Raw genomic sequence first — 23,838 nt, forward strand, 5'->3', positions numbered from 1 at the left:
ATTCCGAATGGAATCCTTAACGGATTCCGAATGGAATCCTTATCAGATTCCGAATGGAATCCTTAACGGATTCCGGATGGAATCCTTAACGGATTCCGGATGGAATCCTTAACGGATTCCGGATGGAATCCTTAACGGATTCCGGATGGAATCCTTAACGAATTCCGGATGGAATCCTTAACGGATTCCGGATGGAATCCTTAACGGATTCCGGATGGAATCATAACGGATTCGGATGGAATCTTAACGGATTCCGGATGGAATCCTTAACGGATTCCGGATGGAATCCTTAACGGATTCCTGATGGAGTCCTAAACGGATTCCGGATGGAATCGTAACGGATTCGGATGGAATCCTTAACGGATTCCGGATGGAATCCTTAACGGATTCCGGATGGAATCCTTATCGGATGGAATCCTTATCGGATGGAATCCTCATCGGATGGAATCCTTAACGGATCCCGGATGGAATCCTCAACGGATTCCGGATGGAATCCTCAACGGATTCCGGATGGAATCCTCAACGGATTCCGGATGGAATCCTCAACGGATTCCGGATGGAATCATAACGGATTCCGGATGGAATCCTTAACGGATTCGGATGGAATCCTTAACGGATTCCGGATGGAATCCTTAACGGATTCGGATGGAATCCTTAACGGATTCCGGATGGAATCGTAACGGATTCCGGATGGAATCCTCAACGAATTCCGGATGGAATCCTTTAACGGATTCCGGATGGAATCCTTTAACGGATTCCGGATGGAATCCTTCACGGATTCCGGATGGAATCCTTAACGTATTCCGGATGGAATCCTCAACGGATTCCGGATGGAATCCTCGACGGATTCCGGATGGAATCCTCAACGGATTCCGGATGGAATTCTTAACGGATTCCGGATGGAATCCCTAACGGAATCCGGATGGAATCTTTAACGGATTCCGGATGGAATCCTTAACGGATTACGGATGGAATCCTTAACGGATTCCGGATGGAATCCTTAACGGATTCGGACGGAATCTTTAACGGATTCCGGATGGAATCCTTTAACGGATTCCGGATGGAATCCTTTAACTGATTCCGGATGGAATCCTTTAACGGATTCCGGATGGAATCCTTTAACGGATTCCGGATGGAATCCTTTAACGGATTCCGGATGGAATCCTTTAACGGATTCCGGATGGAATCCTTTAACGGATTCGGATGGAATCCTTTAACGGATTCCGGATGGAATCCTTAACGGATTCCGGATGGAATCCTTAGCGGATTCTGGGTGGAATCTGAGCGGATTCCGGATGGAATCCTTATCGGATTCCGGATGGAATCTTTTTCGGATTCCGGATGGAATCTTTTTCGGATTCCGGATGGAATCCTTTTCGGATTCCGGATGGAATATATTTCGGATTTCGCATGGAATCCTTGTCGGATTCCGGATGGAATCCTTATCAGACTCCGGATGGAATCCTTATCGGAATCCGGATGGAATCCTTAACGGATTCCGGATGGAATCCTTAACGGATTCCGGATGGAATCCTTAACGGATTCCGGATGGAATCCTTAACGGATTCCGGATGGAATCCTTAACGGATTCCGGATGGAATCCTTAACGGATTCCGGATGGAATCCTTAACGGATTCCGGATGGAATCCTTAACGGATTCCGAATGGAATCCTTAACGGATTCCGAATGGAATCCTTATCGGATTCCGGATGGAATCTTTATCGGATTCTGGATGGAATCCTTATCAGATTCCGGTTGGAATCCTTATCGGATTCCGAATGGAGTCCTCATTGGATTCCGGATGGAATCCTTATCGGATTCCGGATGGAATCCTTATCGGATTCCGGATGGAATCCTTATCGGATTCCGGATGGAATCCTTATCGGATTCCGGATGGAATCCTTATCGGATTCCGGATGGAATCCTTATCGGATTCCGGATGGAATCCTTATCGGATTCCGGATGGAATCCCTACCAGATTCCGGATGGAATCCTTATCGGATTCCGGATGGAATCCTTATCGGATACCGGATGGAATCCTTATCGGATTCCGGATGGAATCCTTATCTGATTCCGGATGGAATCCTGATCGGATTCCGGATGGAGTCCTTGTCGGATTCCGAATGGAATCCTTGCCGGATTCCGGATGGAATCCTTGTCGGATTCCGGATGGAATCCTTATCGGTTTCCGGATGGAATCCTTATCGGATTCCGGATGGAATCCTTATAGGATTCCGGATGGAATCCTTATAGGATTCCGGATGGAATCCTCAGCGGATTCTGGAAGGAATCCTCGGCGTATTCTGGAAGGAATTCTTGGCGAATTCCGGATGGAGTCGTCAGCGGATTCCTAATGGAATCCTCATAGGATTTCGAATGGAATCTCCATCAGATTCCGAATTGAATCCTCTACGATTTTCGAATGAAATCCTCGGCGAATTCCGAATGAAAACCTTTGTGGATTTCGGATGGAATCCTCAGTTGATTCTGGATGGAATTCTCGGCGAATGCTGAATGGAATCCTCGGCAGATTCCGAAAAGGATCCTTGGTGGATGTCGGATGGAATTCTCGGCGAATGCCGAATAGGATCTTCGTGGATTCCGGATGGAATTTTCGGCGGATTCCGAAAGGAACATGTCGGAATCTGGGTGATATCCTCGCCGAAATACAGATGAAATCCCCAGTGGGTGTCGGCGGATTCCGAATTGTATCCTCGGCGGATTTCGGATGTAATACTTGGCGGATTCCGAAAGGTATCCTCGTGGGACTCCGGATGAAATCTTTTCGGGTACAGTTCTCGGAGGTTTCGAAAGGTTTAAAGTTTTAAAAAAATCGAAACCCGTACAAAATTAAAAACAAGTCGAATAAAAAATCTAATCGAAATCAAAATAAAATCGATATCAAATCAAACATTAACACATTGTTCGTGATTCATATATGGAAACCGAATTCTTAGCATTATTGTAATTTTGTATTGCAAAGGGTAGTTTTAGGTAGTACGGGTTTTCTAGGATATTATCGTGCTCATTCTTACTGGAAAACATACAATCTACATGCAATATCAATCAACGAAAATTTAAATGAAAGAAGACTAAATAATCTGAATTAAATTCAAAACAGACTGACCCACATTGCTGTACTCCATTCATATCGTTATCGAATGCAAATCTAAGAAAAAATTCAATCAAATAAAATCAGCTTTAATTTTGCAACCTCAGTGCATTAAATCCGAGCCGAAATTAACTAAAAATTAAGGTCCAAGGACACTTTGAACACGTAGAAAATCACGCACAGAGTGATTGAAAATCGCTGTCGGAAATTAATTGATTTTCATGTTCCGTAACCGGAGCAATGGTCCCTATCACCAACAGTCAGTAGCACCCCAGCCACAAACTCATTCATGAATGATGACTGGCGAGACAACATATCGGACGGTTAGCCGGATCATCGAATAGTAGGTATATTATGAAGTGGGGTTCTATATATCATCAATATTCAAATCTGTTGCCCCTTACCATGCTCGTAATTGGAGGCAGAAAAGTGAATTTAAGTACGGTCTTGAATAGAATCGAACATTTGGGAGGAAGATTGTCTCTGTCATTACTGAGTGGTGATACAACTTTTGTTTGCTGGGATAAACTAAAATCTAATGGACAAAGATCGACATATTATTATATTATTATTCCCAGAGACAATTTTAACATCATATTTGTGGAAGCGTGGAACGTACATTTATTCTACCACTGGAAAGCGAACTAATAAAACAAAATTACTTTGCATGCGGTATGTGTACATATAAACATCAAATGACTTCTTTATTTGAACTTTCTAGTGACCCTCTTACTGAATAGTCCGCTTCCGCTGCGACAGATGTGTCGGTGGATGCGGTCCTTGATGGAACTCAGCGGATCATCCTAATTGAATATTTTTCTGTTTGTTTCCCTTTCCTTCTCACCAAAGGTACAACGATGGCTCCGTCAAGCTGCGGAATCCCAACATCGAGCTCATGGATCAGGATATTTTGTACCATTTGGCGCTGGGCAGCGGAAGCCACGATCTACATGAAATGTTTGGCGACGTTAAGGTAAGTGGCGAATTTCGGTCGAGGAAAACTTACAGAAATAATTCAGCCAGTGGTGATGGATAATGCCACTACACTGCACTGGGATCATTTTTAACGTGGTTTGAGAACGTAGACCAAGAAATTGGCAAAATCCATCCGTTTTAAAAGCGAAAAAGGATTCCACCCAGTTAACTGTTTATCACGAAGGGCGATAAAAATGTATATAATCAAATTCTATAAAAATCAACATTATTTTTATTTAAATCTTTATGATAAACTATTCAACCTGATGTTGACTATTAGGTTCTGCAGCGTCTGTATGTAACCTCAAACTGATGACAGATTAGTAGTACTTCGCGTTGGACTCGGGGGCAGCCAACCAATCACGAACTCGAAACTTGTCGGAGTCCGCGTCGGAGTCAGTGGATAGTACTACTGAACTGTCAAAAAAGTTCATTCGACGAGGACCGAATTCATTCGTGACGTCATGCTGCAGAACCTAATTCAAAACAATGCATTGAAATGCAACAAAATAATGAAGTCATCCGCAACTTGATCTAGGGTAGAATACGGCATTGGCAGGGTGCGGCAGTTGTTGGCACCCTCAACAATATTTGCGTTTTCCAGCAAACATACACTATTTATGAACATAATTTTGATTCAATCTCACAATTCTAAGTAAGTCTAAGCTTTCATTTGAATAAGTTGCAAGATTTGATGTGTTAATCACCGAAACAAATTTGCACCTACGAAATCCTTGCCATTATTACATTGCCAAAGAAAGCAGCGCACGAAAAGCAAACTGTTACTTACTTTTTTGGGTCGCCTGTTTCTCCTCTTAATTGCGTATGACACGACAAATTAAGTACGTAAACTACTTTTACACTTCATCACCACTTGATTATCACCACAAAGAGCAAATTTATGCAATATTTGTTCTATGTTTCACTAAATAAAATCGGGACTGTTCGTTTTCTTTGACAGCAGCACACTTCGGAATATAGTGAGAGAATGTGTTTGTGAGCATATTAAACACACGCTAAGGAGATACCACGCACAATTCTATGTGAGTTGATTTTAGCAAAAATACGAACAAAATATCCGGCGATGGCATTTATTTAAAAAAAAGTGTTAAAATACAAATGTTTCAGATTTTTTACGCAGACCATGCATTATATCAAAAGTGATAGTAACACCGTAGTATTTTAACCCTTATGTGGCTGACAGGACCGTTTTCCTTTTGCATCTTCAATACTTTCCAAGCTCATCAAAAAAATCATAACCATTCCCGTTCCTACATAGCGCATTTCAACCATAAATAATTGCCTACTTTTAGGTTATTATCTATTATTCAACTGTGAAACGTAGTGTAAGAATGGGGTGGCTCCATCGGCTGGATAGGGCAGTGCTGCCCATTATTCAACATATGAAGACTTACGAGGTGGAATATATTGTTAATATACTATACTACCAGAACTGACAAGCTTCATTTCACCTAAAATTGATAATTTATATATTTTTTACATTATTTAAAAGAAGTATTCGAAATTTGCTAATTTAGATTCCATTTTTTAGATTAATTTTCGTTTAAAGCAGAAATTTGTACTTTATTTGTATGGGAGTCCCCGCTCCAGAAGAGGAGGGGTCTAATACCATCATAAGAATCTTAATCTTCCCAAAACCTCTACATACAAATGTTCATGACGTTTCCTAATCTATAATGGCAGACAGACAATAAATAATTCTTATGTGTATAGATTTGGTTTTACGTAGTTTACGTCGAGCGGTCTTGTCTTGTGCACAACCACCATGATTTTTTTTTTATGGAACAAACATATCATGTAAGGACCGCAAAGAGCAAGTTGTATATTTGTATATTTGCTATTATTATTATTTGCTTACGACTCTAAGGCATTACAAAAGACATAAGATGTAAATCTTGGGAGCGGACAAAAAGCATATAAGTTCCCTTCTCCAAAATGGCCAACATTATTCAAATAGGTTGAAAATGGTAAAAGTTATGAAATGTCAATATCTTAGTACACTAGTACCCTATCTGCCATTCACGTCTGTTTTTTTTGGCCGCATAAGGGTTAAATTTGTTTTATAATGTGTTTAAATGCTTTTGCCTATCTATCATGTAGACAGACACAAAATTGATGCCAAGGCTAAAAATTCATGTTTTGTTTTAACCGAAAGTATATTTTTTTTCCAAAATTGAGTGAAGCGAGATGAGCGTGCGGCCGATTAATATGAATGAATTTTACTACTGGAGGATATAAACAACCAGCATTTGGCACCAATACATTACCAGCTTTCTACTTCCATGTCTAGTTGCTAAAGGGAGCAAACTCATTGCTGATAATAGAAATTGCTATGCCAATAGAAGAAACGTTGACCTGTTACTTTATATTAAATTTATTGAGTTTGTGGTATAAGCTGCTATATTTAGTGAATACCAATCTTCAAAGAAAGAGCATACAAATGTATACCAGTTAAACTGTACCTGTGTTTTAGTGTAATTATTCATTATTTTCATCATTCAATTTGGCGAATGTCTTAGACTGCCAAGAATAGGTATTTTCCCCTAGTTTGGAAAAACTGCACAGCAGGCTGCGTTTTGCGATAAAGCATTGGATTCATTGGAAACGATGCATGTCATCATTCTTCCGCAGCTGGAAATAACAAAGTAATAGGGTAAGACGGTATAATATGCCCGCTAAGGCAATACCAATGATAACTTTTTAATTTTCAAACTTTGTGTTATTTGGTAGTATAAAAAGTCGCAAATGCATTGTCTCTGAAAAGTGATATAAAATTATTACAAGAAACACGTAATAAAGCTTTTTTGAAAAGTCGTGAAAAATGGATTTCAACAAGTGCCTGGGTAAAACCTAAACCCACCTTAACCAAAGACGTTTCATAGCCCTTCATTAGTATTTAATCCATCCCATAATTGAAAGATTACACATCTGTATGTGCTTGACATAAAAAAAAAAACAACATAAGTCCAGTTAAGCAGGTTTGAATTACATTTCAATAGTTTCCATATCACTTGGAAGCAGGCTGCACTGCAGGCTCGCCACGCTTGTGTCCAGTTGGTAAGGGTATGTATATTAGAGTGGGGCGCAGTTGTATGGAAAAACGCAAAGTTCGTCGGATCAAGTGAGATCAAGGTTTTTCTGAATCGTTTTGGGACCCCAATCAACTGTGCAAAATATGGGCTCGATTGGTCGCAACCTCGCATGCCGCATCGCGTTTTAAATTTACATGGAGATTAGTATGGGAAAACGAACTTTTTTACATTTTTGCACTTAGCGGCTTCAATTTATCATCAATCACGTGACTCAATATGTTAGCATATAGTTTGGAAGATGCCGAAACACTTTGCCGAAGAAGGTACGTAGCTGGAAGGTCTACAAAAAATGTTATTACGTTTTGAAAATTGATTGCTCAAACCATATGCAAGAAATCAATGTTTCTGCCAGCACTACCGGACAACCTATGGTTATCGAAAGGCAAAACCCATCTTCCTTCTTATCGGATTTTTTTCTTTGTGAAATAATTCCGGGTGGCTCCCATTAGCTCTGAAGCCCAATTATTTTATTTATTTTGAAATAACACTCAGTTAAATTATTCGTCTACGTAGTACGGCAGTGCTGGCAGAATAAACGGTTTTTGCATATGGTTTGAACACTCAATGTTCAAAACGTTATAACTTTTTTCGTGGACATTCCAGTAACGTGCCTTCTTCAGCAAAGTTTTTCGGCATCCTTTGGGTTATACTTTAACGCAATGTGCTACTTGGTTTACGATAAACTGAAACCTTTAGTAATAGAAATGCAAAAATATACGTTCTCCCATACTAATTTCCATACAAACTTCAAACGCGATGCGGAAAGCGAGGGCGCAATCAATCGGTCCCAAATTCTGAACAGTTGTTCAGGACCCAGAATGGCTTGGAAAAACCATTGATTTGAAAAAATGACCATGACGCCCCACTCTAATGTATATCGTCCTGCCTACACTGGGGCGTTTTTGAAAAACGTTACATTTTTGAAGATGGAAGCAATTTTATATCATATTAACCACTGAGAAAAGTTATGTTGTTGCAGAACTGATTGTTCCAGTGCAGGTTTTGCGGACTGTATGCTAGCGTCGCTGCAGAATGTTGAGCAAACAAACATTGAAAGTTACATCAAATTTGTAACTTTTTGTATTTTGCTATTATTTTCATTATGTAATACAAACATACTCAGACATTCACATAGTATGATGGTTTTACAAATGTTTGTTTAAAAGTACCAACTGAATTTTACCCTTAGAAGTTTTGGCCAAGTGGGGCGCATTATACCGGCTTGCCCTACTTGGAATTACAAAGAAAATAGAGATAGATAGTTTCCCTAATATAACGTGGGACCATATTGCGTCGCGGGAGGGTTGTTTATAGAATGCGTGCGAAGAGATTATCCCATGAACGTAATAATAACAATGAGTGAGTAATCAATGAATGAGCTATGAATAAAGCTAGCTCATTCATTGATCTGTCTGTTGGGGTTCGGATGGGTACTTGAGTATGACTAAACGGTTGCATTGGAAGTTCGATATTTTGCCATATCGTTCTTTGTCATCTAATGAGTGTTGAAAATCAGACTGCTTGACTGCCGTGTGTTTATGAAGTGTTGTAAATATTGTTGTACAGTAGACGTTCGATAACTGCAAGTCATTTAACTGCGATGCTTTTTAACTGCAATTCGATAGTTGCAACAGTTTTGCAGTTATCGGACAGCTAAACTTCAAACTATTGTCAGACTAAATGACAGCTGCATTGCGCTGCACCAGGGGTCTGCGAAGCGGCCATGTTTCTGATGCCAGCATCAAAATCATCGTTTAATTTAATACGAAGGCGTAATCATAGTCATAGGGGCCCTCCTTATCCGTGCGGTAAGACGCGCGGCTACAAAGCAAGACCATGCTGAGGGTGGCTGGGTTCGAATCCCGGTGCCGGTCTAGACAATTTTCGGATTGGAAATTGTCTCGACTTCCCTGGGCATAAAAGTATCATTCTGTTCATTCTGTTCTTCATACTACAGAGAGCATGTACAATATTTGAAACCGGAAAACTGATCTTCAGTTAGGCATGTAGATCGAAAGGCCTTACTCCAGGGATTTCTTGGATGACCAAGAACATATGCTAAGAACACATTCTGTTCTTTGTACTACAGAGAGCATGTACCATATTTGAAACCGGAAAATTGATCTGTAGTTACGCGTGTAGATCAAAAGGCCTTACTCCAGGGATTTCTTGGATGACCAAGAACATATGCTAAGAACACATTCTGTTCTTTGTACTACAGAGAGCATGTACCATATTTGAAACCGGAAAATTGATCTGTAGTTACGCGTGTAGATCGAAAGGCCTTACTCCAGGGATTTCTTGGATGACCAAGAACATATGCTAAGAACACATTCTGTTCTTTGTACTACAGAGAGCATGTACCATATTTGAAACCGGAAAACTAGTCTTTTGTTATGCGTGTACGCTTCCTATGAAAGGCCTTTCTCCAGGGATTCCTTGGATGACTAAGAACATATGCTGTCAACGCATTCTGTTCTTCGTACTTCAAAGAGCATGTACCATATTTGAAACCGGAAAACTGATCATCAGTTACGCGAGTAGATCGAAAGGCCTTACTCCAGATATTTCTTGAATGACAATGAATATATGCTGTGGACGCACTCTGTTATTTGTGCTACAGAGAGCATGTACCATATTTGAAACCGGAAAACTAGTCTTTAGTTACTAGGGTGGCTCAAATTAGTATGGGAAAAACTTTTTTCAAACTTTTTGATGGACTGCGGTTTTCAGCATAACATTCTGTATTTAATTCTACAAGAACTGAATGAGTATCATGGTTCTTGATCGTAAATTGTGCCTTCCAACTGCAAATCACTGTTTTTGGATGTTTCTGCATACATTTTTTCATATAAACTTCCAACGAGTTTAGCACCGCCCAAACGTTGACCGATTTGGCTGAAATTTTGTCCAGATCATCAGGGCATCAAATAGAACCGAATAAGAGGGCGGCCCATCAAAAAATTTGAAAAAGTGTTTTTTGAGCCACCCTATTAGTTACGCGTGTAGATCGAAAAGCCTTACTCCAGAGATTTCTTGGATGACCATGAACATATGCTGTGAAGGCATTCTGTTCTTTGTACTACAGAGAGCATGTTCCATATTTGAAATCGGAAAATTGATCATCTAAGTATCCTTTCTCCGTACCACAAGGAGCATGTACCATAAATAAAACAGGACTGCAAATCTTTGTTCCTGAGCTCAAGCTATTTCTTGGATAACTGGATGACTTATCTGTGACTTCATGCAGAATAACTATCATTTCGGTCAATTTTGAAAGTCAAATTTGAAAGTTTATTTCGGTTCCAGTTAACAAAAATTTCCTAGTGCAATCCCATTTCGACCACATAAAAATGGTTTTGATTGTGCTGCCATTCAGTTAAATGCCTCAGTCTGTCAAACAACTAACACACATGCTTAACATGTACGTGGGTAGTGCTGCCAACAAATTTCTATTATGAAATTATTTCTCCTGTTTCAAACTTTTGGAATAGTAGAAAATTTTAGTATGATTGACGAGTGTGTATGAAAAATATTTATTTGGAAGACTTTACTTTTATTACGCTAGCGGAAAATAATTGAAAAACCTACTTTTATTGACTGCATGATGTATTATCAGATGTGTAACATAAGATTATTTCAGTTCAAACCGCCAGTTTGGCAACGCGTTTTTCGACTATCACTCAGGCAAATGAACATACGAAATACATAAGGCCAAAATTATGAATCTACAAGATTGTTGAAATCGGTTGAAACATAAGTCGCTCATGCTTTTCATCTCGGGCCCTTCAAATTTCATTTCAGGTTCGTACAATGTTCATTCATTGCATGTAAAGAATTTCATAAGACTCCTTTTGATATTTCATGCAAGCCTAATTTGAAGGAAATCATAAGGCATCTTATGTAAGACATCATGCTCATTCTAAAGTCACCCTCACAGGAAGTCAACGCAATCATGTTCTCACAAATTGTTAAGCTTCCAAGTCGTGCAGTGGATTTTTACATCGAAGGGGTTTGAATCATAAATTTAGTTGAAGTGTTCTCAAGTGCCCATGGTGAAATGATAATTGCCCCAACATGTGCATGATAATAGTTTTAATGCAAGTAAAATGTGTAATTTATAATCATATACAATCAACGATATGAAGACATTTGGAACACGTTCTTCATCGGTTATTGATTCATATCCTCGGTACAACTGGAAAGCAAAACTGAAGTCACATGTATTGAAAATAATGAATGAACAAAACTTTTTATTTAAAATTTTGTCATTAAGCACATGGTCGTTTCCGGAGAAAATTTTCATTGTACTCAAAGAGAAAACTCATAATGCAGCATTTTGAATTGATCCATGTCCATTTGAATAATGTCCAGCGAACAACGTTCATAATGCTTCATTGTGATTTCATAAATGAGCCTTAAGAAAATGTTATATTTTGTATTGACCATGAAAATTTATTTCATAATGAGTTCTTTTGAATTTCAAATTCATAACTTGTGGCAAATTTCCAAAAGGCAGGATTATGATATTCGATAGCCAATTTGCCTGAGTGTATAAACAAGGCGACGAAGAAAATAAATTTCAAACGCTCTAAAGTTTTAAAAAACAGATCATTTGAACGCCTTCCGGTAGCTATTTCACAATTATTTTTCACTTGAGCAATAAACATTGCTTTTATTTAGTGCGCAGTGAGAAATGTATGTGAAAAAGTGCGGTGAAAATCAGTGAACTATGTTGATTTTGGTGACGGTGTTGCGCGTCTTCTACAGCAGTGAACGAACTGGATTTTCCTTCGTCACACGGATAACGTAGGAAATCTTGCAAAAAATCACAGTCGCAAAGTTAAATTTAACTGTATTTCAAGAAAGTAACACCGGAATGTGGGCCCTCCTTAGCCGTGCGGTAAGACGCGCGGCTACAAAGCAAGACCATGCTGAGGGTGGCTGGGTTCGATTCCCGGTGCCGGTCTAGGCAATTTTCGGATTGGAAATTGTCTCGACTTCCCTGGGCATAAAGTATCATCGTGCTAGCCTCATGATATACGAATGCAAAAATGGTAACCTGGCTTAGAAACCTCGCAGTTAATAACTGTGGAAGTGCTTAATGAACACTAAGCTGCGAGGCGGCTCTGTCCCAGTGTGGGGATGTAATGCCAACAAGAAGAAGAAGAACACCGGAATGTAATTTAAATGGATGCAGATCGTAGTGTACACTTTTTTCTATCTCGCCAGATGATTAGTTTATTATGTTAGTTTACGATTCGCGAGTATTTAGTGATTTAGAATTTGATATGACGGATACTAGCGCCATGGACGAATTAGCGCATAACCCTAGTAACTAAAATATCTCTTTTCCGGACTCATCTGCAAGCTTTGCGTGGCTGCTTTCCCGATCAAGAATGCATAACAAAATTATAACAAGGGGAGTTATTTATTTCAGAAAAATATTGTAACAAAGTGTGTTATAAATTTTGCTGGTTAGTTGTTAAAATAACAAAAATTATATCAAAAATACCTCTAGCCGTAACATAATTAAAACAGAGGTTGATACCTTCATATCAACATTATAACAAACGTTGATATGATTTTTCTGTACAAAAATCTACTTTCAAGGTAATTGCCTACATCACGGATAGAAATCTGGTACGCTACCACGCCGGATTTCCATCCATAATGTAGGCAATTAACTTTGTTCCAGCTATGTATTAATATCGAGCGGGTTCAAGTTATACTGAAGGTGATTACCTCCGATTTTTTTCCAATGTCTACAAAAAATGTAGGCAATTATTTTGTGAAAATATTCATAACTAATGTTGTTATAATTTTGATATGAAATAAAACTGGCCGAAGACACATTTTTATCTAATTATAACACACGTTGTTTTAAATAACAACAATTGATAGAATTGAGTTATAATTTTGTTATGCATTCCTGATCGGGTTTTTGGACAAAAACTGCTTCGATGTTTTGAGCCTCTTTGCACTGGAACAGTACGTCTTTGTGACCATGTTGAGACCAAAGTCGTTGCACCGTTGTTTCTGGAACAGTACTTGAAACAGGGTGACCACTAAACTGGGAAAATAGGGGAAAAAAACTGGGAAATAACCGAGAATCCGGCTGAAAAAAAAAAACTGTGACCCGTCAAAATTTTGAAAAAAAAATCATGGCCTTCCAGTACCGTTACATGACATGATTTTTGTTCAAGTTCGTTTATTTGGTAGGCTCAAGCATGTATACGGAGCCAAGGTTCTTTGTGATGCACAATCGATATCATCTTATTATTAAATTAGTAAGAAAGGAACAGACATGAAAATATCGGAGATAGTTAATAGAACACCTTCACGAAAAATATTTGATTCGCCTATACCACTCAATTGTAACCAGTCGTTTAGCAATGTTCACTCTCCTCTCAAGAAATTCCAACCACAAATAATAATTTGTAATATATAATATAATACGGTAATAATACGGAGTAATGACGGCTTTTATTGATAATGGTCCCTAGCGTCCCTAATGCCCTAACTACGGACAAAATACTCACAGTTAGTGTATGGTGTAAGTGTGGGGCCCTGATGACGCCGCCGCCTGGTAGGTTTCTGTGGATCCGTTCGTGGACAGTCGTGGCACCGGAAACGCAGTCGCTCATGCGAGATGCCTTATCCGGTGGTCGTCGCAAAATACCGTCTCGATTACTTGAATGATGCCTGCGGTCCGCCACTTCGTGTACCGTCGCTACGATGCTGAGGGGTCGGCCGCCGGGCCGGAATGGTGCTATTACCGTCGCTTTCGCGTCCGAAAGTGGATGCTCCGAGTACGCTTTCACGTTTTGGTAGGGCGTCAGCCGCCTGACTGGAATTGTCCTTGAAGTATATCGCCGCCACGCTCGAGTCCGGAACTCTCACCTTTCACAGAACCGGAGTTCTTCACCGGTTATTCTATACTTACTAGATATGGTGGTGATTTGAGGTCCAATTATGCTCGTCACTATCTATCGACGCTTGACACTACTTTTAGTGAACTTTAAAAACTTTTCTTGATAGGGGAAGAGGCCCCATATGTGAATATTATCAATATGATTGAGATTTTTTTCTGATATTTATATGGCATCAGCTAGCTATATTGTTTAACTGTTGCGTGAGGTAGGACCACCCATAAAAATCGTTATAGCTAAGGCATGAAAACAGACTATGCTTAGCTAGGGCATGTTGCCCCTCCTTCCCTTACCTTTTGTAGACGTGTTGTTCTTAACGTGGTTGTTCAGCTGAATTTCCAACGTATCATACCGGATTTTCCTCATAATTATTATTTGTGGTTGGAATTTCTTGAGAGGAGAGTGAACATTGCTAAACGACTGGTTACACAATGGAGGGCTACTGACTGATATTTTTTCCAGCAGCTACACTGCCGTGAATCGCATATTTGTCCCATCTTTGCTGGGTTTCCTATTCATATGGGACAAATATGCGTTTAACGGCAGTACAGCTCTCTATTAATTAATCGACAAGTATCTACAGTACAAGATCAGCCACATCTATTTGGCGCCTGCTTCCTACCCATCTCCCGTCTACAGCGAGGTTGTGTTTGTGTTCATTTTTTTTATTTATTTAGTCTACATCTAAACATATAACACTGAGGCTTTGGTCCGATTCGTGAATTAAAATCGAATTAAACTTAAAAGTGACAGTTTGAAAATTTTCAAATAACCCTGCTAGCAGAGCAAGATTACTTTTGACAGATATTGAATCATTTTTGATAGATGTTTTGTTGTTCTTGCTGGGTAGCACCAGCCATTCTTATGAGCGGGGGATTTCATAATTTCCAAACTGTCACTTTTGAGTTTAATTTTATTTTAATTCGCGAATCGGACCAAAGCCTGAATCAACAATTTGACGCCACAATACACGGCCGCATCTCTCCATCCTCGAATACGCACCACGCTCGCCAAGTCGTTTTGCACCTGGTCTGCCCATCTCGCTCGCTGCGCTCCACGCCGTCTCGTACCTGCCGGATCGGAAGTGAACACCATATTTCCAGTGTTGCTGTCCGGCATTTTTGTAACATGCCCTATCCATCGTACCCTTCCGGCTTTCGCTATGGGCTACTGGCAGAACCGGATTTAGCCGGAATGGGGCCCCGGGGCCGACGGTATGTGGAGGCCTCAAAATGTACAAAAAAGGTTGGTTTTGGTACATAAGATTTGTGGGGGCCCGGGGCCACGGCCCCCTGCCCCCCATAAATCCGGCCCTGGATACTGGGTTCGCCGTAGAGCCGGGCGACCTCGTGATTCATTCTTCGCCGCCACACACCGTCTTCTTGCACACCACGAAAGATGGTCCTAAGCACCCGTCTCTCGAATACTCCGAGTGCTTGCAAATCCTCCTCTAGCAATGTCCAAGTTTCATGTCCGTAGAGGACAACCGGTATTATTAGCGTCTTGTACATGACACATTTGGTGCGGTGGCGAATCTTTTTCGATCGCAGTTTCTTCTGGAGCCCGTAGTAGGCCCGACTTCCACATATGATGCGCCTTCGTATTTCACGACTAACATTGTTATCAGCCGTTAGCAAGGATCCGAGGTACACGGATAAAAATTAAAAAGCTAAAAAGATTAAATTTTAATCTAAAACCATATTCGGTCTATCCACTCATTGGAATGCTTAAATTGCAATAAGCTATGAACAATTATTTCAAGTTTAATCATTTGAAATGATTATTCGATGTATAGTCTAACAAAGATTCAATGCGTTTTATACAGATTTTTGTTTTACAAAACAAAATAAAAACAATTTGGCATTTCGACCATGGCATGAAACTAAAAAAACTGGCGACTGGCGACTACATCTAATGGTTTTATTGAAATCATTGCACATTTAAACAGCAGTAACATATAGTAGTGCGGTACTAATCGTGGAAAAGGTAACACGGTAGTCATTCGTGCTCTAGGACTCTTTGAAGAACAAAGTTTCACCCCGGACATCGCAATAATTATTATGCGGCTGCAGATGGAATGGCGTATCCAAGAAGAACGATGAGGAACTGTACTATGTTGCTGTCCATTGCCAATTTGTTTTGATTGAACCTCAGGTTGAACGGATGTAAAAATTGCAGGATCGACGACGGCATCACCAACTGCAAACGAGGTGAATAGATAAACAATCAGCATCAATAAGGGAACGACGAAAATTTAAAGCTACCTACGAAGCAGAACAAAATAACCGACGAGCATCCATCATCCGTTTCTAACTTCGTTTTAGTAAGGTTCCGCCTCGGGTTCCGCTTATCGAACTACCGCCGATCGCCATCTTTATACATTGGATTAATCAGAGTAAAATTTCTTTTGGGGCCATTAAATTTTTGTACGCCATACAGAGCACCACTTCTATTTTTATTTTACAGATAAATTAAATGCGAATAAAAACATGCGATGCCAAAACTTAGGGCCGATTTCTTCACCTCCGCTTAGGCCTTAAACCAGGTTTAAACGTATGGGTAAGCACCGCTTAAGAGTTAAGCGAAGGTGAAGAAATTGGCCCTTAATAATTTAACTTGAGCCAAGAGACAACACAATTAAACCACGAGATATGCTGTAGCAATAATGTCAAGTTCCAAGATTAGTATTGAGGGCTTGCTAAGCTATTTCGAAATTATATTTCAAGAAAGTATTTCAATGCTTAAAATCAAGATTAGTTTATAATCCTTGAAAATATTAAAAGTAGAAAAAGATTAAAAAGGGATACATTAAAAGCTAACTAGATTTTTCATTTTTCTCCGTGTAGACGAATTCCTCGACCACCTCGAAGGTATCCCCGTCTATCGTAACACTGCTTCCAAGGCGGGCCCTGTCGCGATCGGTTCCGTCCACAAGCATGTACTTTGTCTTTGACGCATTCACCACCACTCCAACTTTTGTTGCTTCACGTTTCAGGCGGGTGTACAGTTCTGCCACCTTTGCAAATGTTCGGCCGACAATGTCCATGTCATCCGCGAAGCAAATAAATTGACTGGATCTGTTGAAAATCGTACCCCGGCTGTTACACCCGGCTCTCCGCATGACACCTTCTAGCGCAATGTTGAACAACAGGCACGAAAGTCCATCACCTTATCTTAGTCCCCGGCGCGATTCGAACGAACTGGAGTGTTCGCCCGAAATCTTCACACAGTTTTGCACACCATCCACCGTTGCTTTGATCAGTCTGGTAAGCTTCCCAGGGAAGCTGTTCTCGTCCATAATTTTCCATTGCTGTACGCGGTCTATACTGGCGTATGCCGCTATTGAATCAATAAGATGGTGCGTTGGAACCCGGTATTCACGGCATTTGCCGTACAGTAAAGATCTGGTCCGTTGTCGAGCGGCCGTCAACGAAGCCGGATGGATAACTTCCAACGAACTCATTCACTAATGGTGACAGACGTCGGAAGATGATCTAGGATATCACTTTGTAGGCGGCATGAAGGATGGTGATCACTCGAAAGTTCTCACACTCCATCTTGTCCCCTTTCTTGTAGATGGGGAATATAACCCCTTCCTCTCAGTCCTCCGGTAGCTGTTCAGTTTCCCAGATTCTGACTATCAGTTTGTGCAGTGGCTGCTGATCTGGGCCCATCTTGATGAGCTCAGCTCTGATACCATCCTTACAGGTGCTATATTGGTCTTTAGCTGTTGGATCGCATCCTTAACTTCCCTCAAGGTGGGGGCTGGTTGGCTTCCATCGTCCGCTGAACTGACGTAGTCATCTCCTCCGCTGCCTTCACTTTCACTGCCTGTACTCTCAGCGCCATTTAAATGTTCCTCGTAGTGCTGCTTCCACCTTTCGATCACCACACGTTCGTCCGTCAAGATGCTCCCATCCTTATCCCTGCACATTTCGGCTCGCGGCACGAAGCCTTTGCGGGATGCGTTGAGCTTTTGATAGAACTTGCGTGTTTCTTGAGAACGGCACAGCTGTTCCATCTCCTCGCAATCCGCTTCTTCCATGTGGCGTTTCTTTTCCTGAAAAAGGCGGGTTTGCTGTCTCCCCTTCCGTCTAAAACGTTCCACGTTCTGCTGGGTACCTCGCTGCAGCGCGACCGCCCGCACTGTGTCCTCTCCCAGAAACTGTCTGCGCTCTTCGTCGAACTAATAGTTCAGTCGACCTCGTCCCACATACCCAACGTTGTTCTCCGCTGCGTCGTTAATGGCTGCTTTAACTGTATTCCAGCAGTCCTCAAGAGGAGCCCCATCGAGCTCACCCTCTTCCGGTAACGCTGCCTCGTATGCAGTGGCGACATCAGGTTGCTTCAGCCGCTCTAGGTCGTACCGCAGCGGTCGTCGGTACCGAACATTGTTGATGACGGAAAATTTTGGGCGCAGTTTAACCATCACCAGATAGTGGTCAGAGTCGATTTCGGCAAGTGTGCTCTAGACTGGCCCAGCTTAGTATGGGGAGAAAAAATGATGTCGAGTTCCACGAGCTGATAAGACATAGCTGACAAGATATGGGCAAGATGGCTGACAGAATATGTGCCTACAATCAACAAGCGTTCGAAGTGGCTAGGAGAAGCTCGGACAGTTCAAGAAGGAGACGTAGTCTACGTTGCCGAGGGGGACAGACGATGTTGGGTTCGTGGAAGGATCGAGAAGGTAATTGTAGCCAAAGATGGAAGAATCCGTCAAGCGATTGTACGCACGGCAACTGATTTGCTGAAACGACCGATGGTGAAGTTGAGGCTGATGGAAGTGGAAGCTGCTGGTGAACTCAGAGCAGAGCTATAGCATCTATACCTCGGTTCACGGGGTGGGGGGTTTTCTGGCACCACTGCGCCAGATGACGTTTGCGTCAGTTTAGGTTTAGTTGAGACCTTCGGCATATTGAATTCATTTATACCTCTATAATGTTGCTGGAATCGTCACACGTGGATTAGTAAATTACCATTTATTGGAACTGCCTCCGGCCGTCCTTGACTTTTAGCTAGGGGGAAGAGCAAGCTCCTTTATCGGATCCCCCCTAGCGACGCTGGTGTACAACACACTGTAGTAGGCCCCGGCAGATTCCACAGAATTCTGCCCCAGACAGTACGCCCTTTTGCACTGCCTGGCTTCGTCCTTCTTGACTGTTAACTGCGGGGGCGAGGAACTCTACTGGCTGAGCCCGCACAGTAAGGACGGCGGGTGTTCTTGGGATCTTTTGCTAGACCGCCGGGAAGCGAAATTTCCTTTGCGTTTAGCTTCTCACTATGGCGGCGATCCAACACCCTTTTGCACTGCACCTTCACAGCACTTAACGTTCCCTCACCACGGCACTTTCGGGGGAACTCCAAATTATACACTCCCGATGATGCTGGGAATTAACCATCTAGCCGACGCACGCAACTCAAAAAACCACATCCGATCCACCGAAACGCGTCCTCACTTGGCCGTGGCTCGTAACTTTTCTCTCGTTTCTTCTCTTCTCCTGCACGTCATCGACCTCCGGCCTACGGGAGGAGCTCTGGCGCTAACTTTATTTTCAAAAACATGCCAATCAAAATATTAACAATCCACAGTGGTGGTGTATGTTGCCATATCAAAATAAGACAAAAGCATAATGGGTAGCCATTTAAAACGACACCAAATTACCCAAGCGACACTCAGCGACAAGACTAAACAAAACGGGTTAATTGTAACTCGTAGGTTACAACTGGAACTCCAACATCACAGGCTTGTCGGCCGCTGCAACGTTTATATCTGTGAGGACTGGCAATATAGTTGGACTTCTTAAAGATTTCCCGATTTTCTGGCATACCTGTTCGGAAATGATGCTGATATCTGTAGTAACCAAAAACTTGAAAAGTTTTGTTCATGGTTGTTTCGTAACCGTTTGTCTTGCGTCCTTTCGTCTAAACAATGTTCATAAAACTGATTTTATTTTCTGTCTAATAAGGCACAGAGTACTGCGATTTTTCACCCAAAAATAATAAAGATTATCTCCATCGAGACCATACAAATAATAAGTATAGCCACTTAGAGCATGTTCAAGCAAGCACATTGTAGATGATGTTATGGAGATGCTTCAAATATTATTATTTTTTTGCATTCGCATAATATCTGATCGTATTCTCTACATCCTTTCCCTTCTGTACTCTTTTGATAATTTGCTGAAAAACACTTCAGTTTTATTCTGTTTCAAACTTGTCCAAAAGCATTTCGCCTTAAAGTATAAAATTATCTAAGTATTTCGAAAACATACAAAACAAACAAATGCATACACTTCTTATGGAATATCCAATTGTTCCTTAAGCAATATTTAATTTATATTAAATTTGAGCTAATAAAAACCCAAAACAATAGTCTTAAGGAAATTCAATCCAAAATAAAACTCAATCCAAACCCAATCTGAATCGAATTAAATCTATTCAAAGTTCAAATCAAACCAAATTAAATATGCATTTCAAATCCAATCCAAATTAAATTAAATTAATAATTTATAAAAATAATTTTACTCCAATACAAAGCTCAACTAAAAATATAATCCAAAATCCAATTCAAATAATTTCACTCTCATATCCAATCCATGTCGAATCAAAATCCAATCCAAAAAAATGTCCTATGCAAATCTATCCTAAATTAAATCCAAATCCATTCTAAATCCAACACATTTATAAACCAGAACAAGATCCAATCTAAATCAAATAAAAATTCAATTCAAATTTATTCCAAATTCAATCTAAATCCATTCTAAATCTGAACCTGAACCTGAAACCAAAACAAATCAAGGTTAAATACAATCCAAATCCGATTCAAATCAAATCTCAATAATATACATGTCCAATCCAAATACAGTTCAAATGCACTCCAAATCCATTCCGTCTTTAATCCTTTTCAATTCCACTCCAAATCCAATCCAAATCTATTTCCAAATCCAATCCAAATTCAATCCAAATCTAACCCAATCCAAATCAAATCCAGTCCAAATCCAAATCTAAGCCAAATCCAATCAAAATCCAAATCCACATCTACCCCAACCCAATCCAAATCCAAACCCAATCCATATCCAATTAAAATCCAATAAAATCCAATACTTTAATCGAAATCCAATCCTAATCCTATCCAAATCCATTACAAATTTATTCCAATATCCAATACATCAATTCTTAATTTCATCTACTCCTTTGTTTCAGTATTTGTTCTCTTGTTTTGTTGATTTTTCACTCCTTCACTAATTCAGTCCCAAATCGAATCTTACTCTTATTCAAATCCAGTACAAATCCAATTTAAATTCTATCCAGAGCCAAGCAACTCTAAGTCCAATTCCATCAATGATAATAAATATCATCAATTGTTAATTTTATCCGTTTTTTTTGTTTTGACAATTCAATAAATTAAAAATTTCAAATTATCAAATACAATCCAATTCAATTCAACTCTAATCCAAATCCAATCCAAATCCAATCCAAATCCAATCCAAATCCAATCCAAATCCAATCCAAATCCAATCCAAATCCAATCCAAATCCAATCCAAATCCAATCCAAATCCAATCCAAGTTTATTCCAATATCCAATTACATCAATTCCTAATTTCATCCATTCCTTTGTTTCAGTATTTGTTCTCATGTTTTGTAAATTTTCTTAAATCACTCTTTCATTAATTCTTAATTTTAACCTTTTTTTTTTGTTTTGAGAATTCAATCATCATTAAAGTTAAAAAAATAATTTAGATTCATTTAGATTTTTATAGACAGCTTCAACCGAAATATTCAATGTTTTTCGTTATTTCCAATTCGATCTTTTTATTTTGCTATTCAATCTACGTATTTTTCAATTCCAGTTATGGTTTTATAGATTCCGATCCAATTTCAATTTAGATTCGAATCATTTCAGTTCTCTTCATACGACAACAGATGTGTCAAGCATCTGTTACGTAAGTGAGAAGACATCATTTCACTATTTCATTATTCAAGTTGGAAATCTCTCACACCCTTCCATCCATGCAAATGTTTGTAGTACATATACATAAATGTCGTATTGTACTTTTTCTTTATTAATATGTACTTCGTTTTGCATATCAGATTGTCTCTCAATAAATTTCTTTTGGAACACAGCTCTTTCTCTTTTCTGCGTTATTTTATCTACTTCGAGGATAATTCAGGGATTGCATAATCTTGCTCTCATAAAGTTACTTTTCAGTTTTGGAGACCTCTCGCTCCAAATTTGTTCCACAGAGACCTCTCGCTCTGGTTTATTTGGTCGCAGACATTTCGCTCCAGCAATCTTATATTGCACAGAGTCCACAGTTTTTATCGGAGACCTCTCGCTCCAGTTATTTTAGATAACAGAGACCTTCCGCTCTGGATATTTCTTGCTAGCTATTTTCTTTTTTTAAGTAATCGACAACATCAGTTTGAATTCCATTTTGTTGAATTACAAATGATCCACATGTCGTTTGAAATACTTACAATTCCCTCGGGAACTTCTACTGCGCCATGTAGTAACCAAAAACTTGAAAAGTTTTGTTCATGGTTGTTTCGTAACCGTTTGTCTTGCGTCCTTTCGTCTAAACAATGTTCATAAAACTGATTTTATTTTCTGTCTAATAAGGCACAGAGTACTGCGATTTTTCACCCAAAAATAATAAAATTTATCTCCATCGAGACCATACAAATAATTAGTATAGCCACTGAGAGCGTGTTCAAGCAAGCACATTGTAGATGATGTTATGGAGATGCTTCAAATATTATTATTTTTTTGCATTCGCATAATATCTGATCGTATTCTCTACAATATCCGACGCAGTGTCAAGCTGTAGGCTAACCTGTCGGCCGTTCATCTTCGTTTTAACGGAACTTCTTCGCTTCCGGACATTTTTCACCTGCACGGTTCGTGTGGCTCTTTTTTTTTTACAAGAACCGATTTTTTTATGCCTTGAGTCTCTTCGCACTGGAACAGTATCCGTCTTTGTGACCATGTTCACCAAAGACGTTGCACCGATGTTTCTAGAACGGTACTTGGAATAGTGCATATCGCGCAGCGCCAGCAAGGCGTTGCTTAGACGAACATGCGGCCCTTGAATTGAAAATTATCGAACTCGTAGATGTAAGATGGGTAGGAAGCAGAGGCTTCCAGTGAACAAGCAACGTTGCCGGCGATCCAGTGGTTCCTAACGGAAGTCGATGTTCGGGCTTCTTAAGGACCTTACAATCATAACATTTGAGAAATTATGTCCGTCGATATGTGAGCAAGTGTCGCCCCTCAGGTGTGGGCAGGTATGTTTGGGGATATTCTTACGTGCGAAATAGGTACTACTGATTGCTCACAGATGGCAGTCCATTACTGTTAATAGCTGGATGGAGGCTTTTCGTACTATCGACAGGACCAAAGAGGCTTTCACTCTCAATCTGTGCGTTTGGTAATCTTTACATTGTATGTTGGACACTCTCCATAGACCTTATCAAGGCCCTCTTAGGACGCATCCTCCACGTCATTGGGCTTATCGTTCGTTGTGGCATTAGATGCTGAAGTGAAGTAATTCGCCTTCATTCTCAACAGGCTGATGCAGGCGGCCGCTTATCGGCTTCCACCGGATAACTCGCTGAAATAAATTTTGCTTCATTACTACATTAGACCACACTAATTCCTTTAATAAACGAGAACATCGCCATTATAGTCTATGCTAATTTTAT

General features: G+C 40.2%; 1 protein-coding gene across 4 annotated transcripts in view; it reads left to right on the plus strand.

Moving 5' to 3' along the window:
• LOC134207759 (uridine phosphorylase 1) overlaps nt 1-23,838 on the plus strand; it is a 137,091-nt gene that overhangs the window by 109,459 nt on the left and 3,794 nt on the right. For all 4 annotated transcript variants that reach the window (XM_062683632.1, XM_062683629.1, XM_062683630.1 and 1 more), the window contains one exon: nt 3,962-4,085. In XM_062683632.1, coding sequence (XP_062539616.1) covers nt 3,962-4,085 — 124 coding nt within the window. The remainder of the gene's footprint in view (nt 1-3,961; nt 4,086-23,838) is intronic.

This window comes from Armigeres subalbatus, chromosome 1 (genome assembly GCF_024139115.2).
Source record: "Armigeres subalbatus isolate Guangzhou_Male chromosome 1, GZ_Asu_2, whole genome shotgun sequence".
Lineage (NCBI taxonomy): Eukaryota > Metazoa > Arthropoda > Insecta > Diptera > Culicidae > Armigeres > Armigeres subalbatus.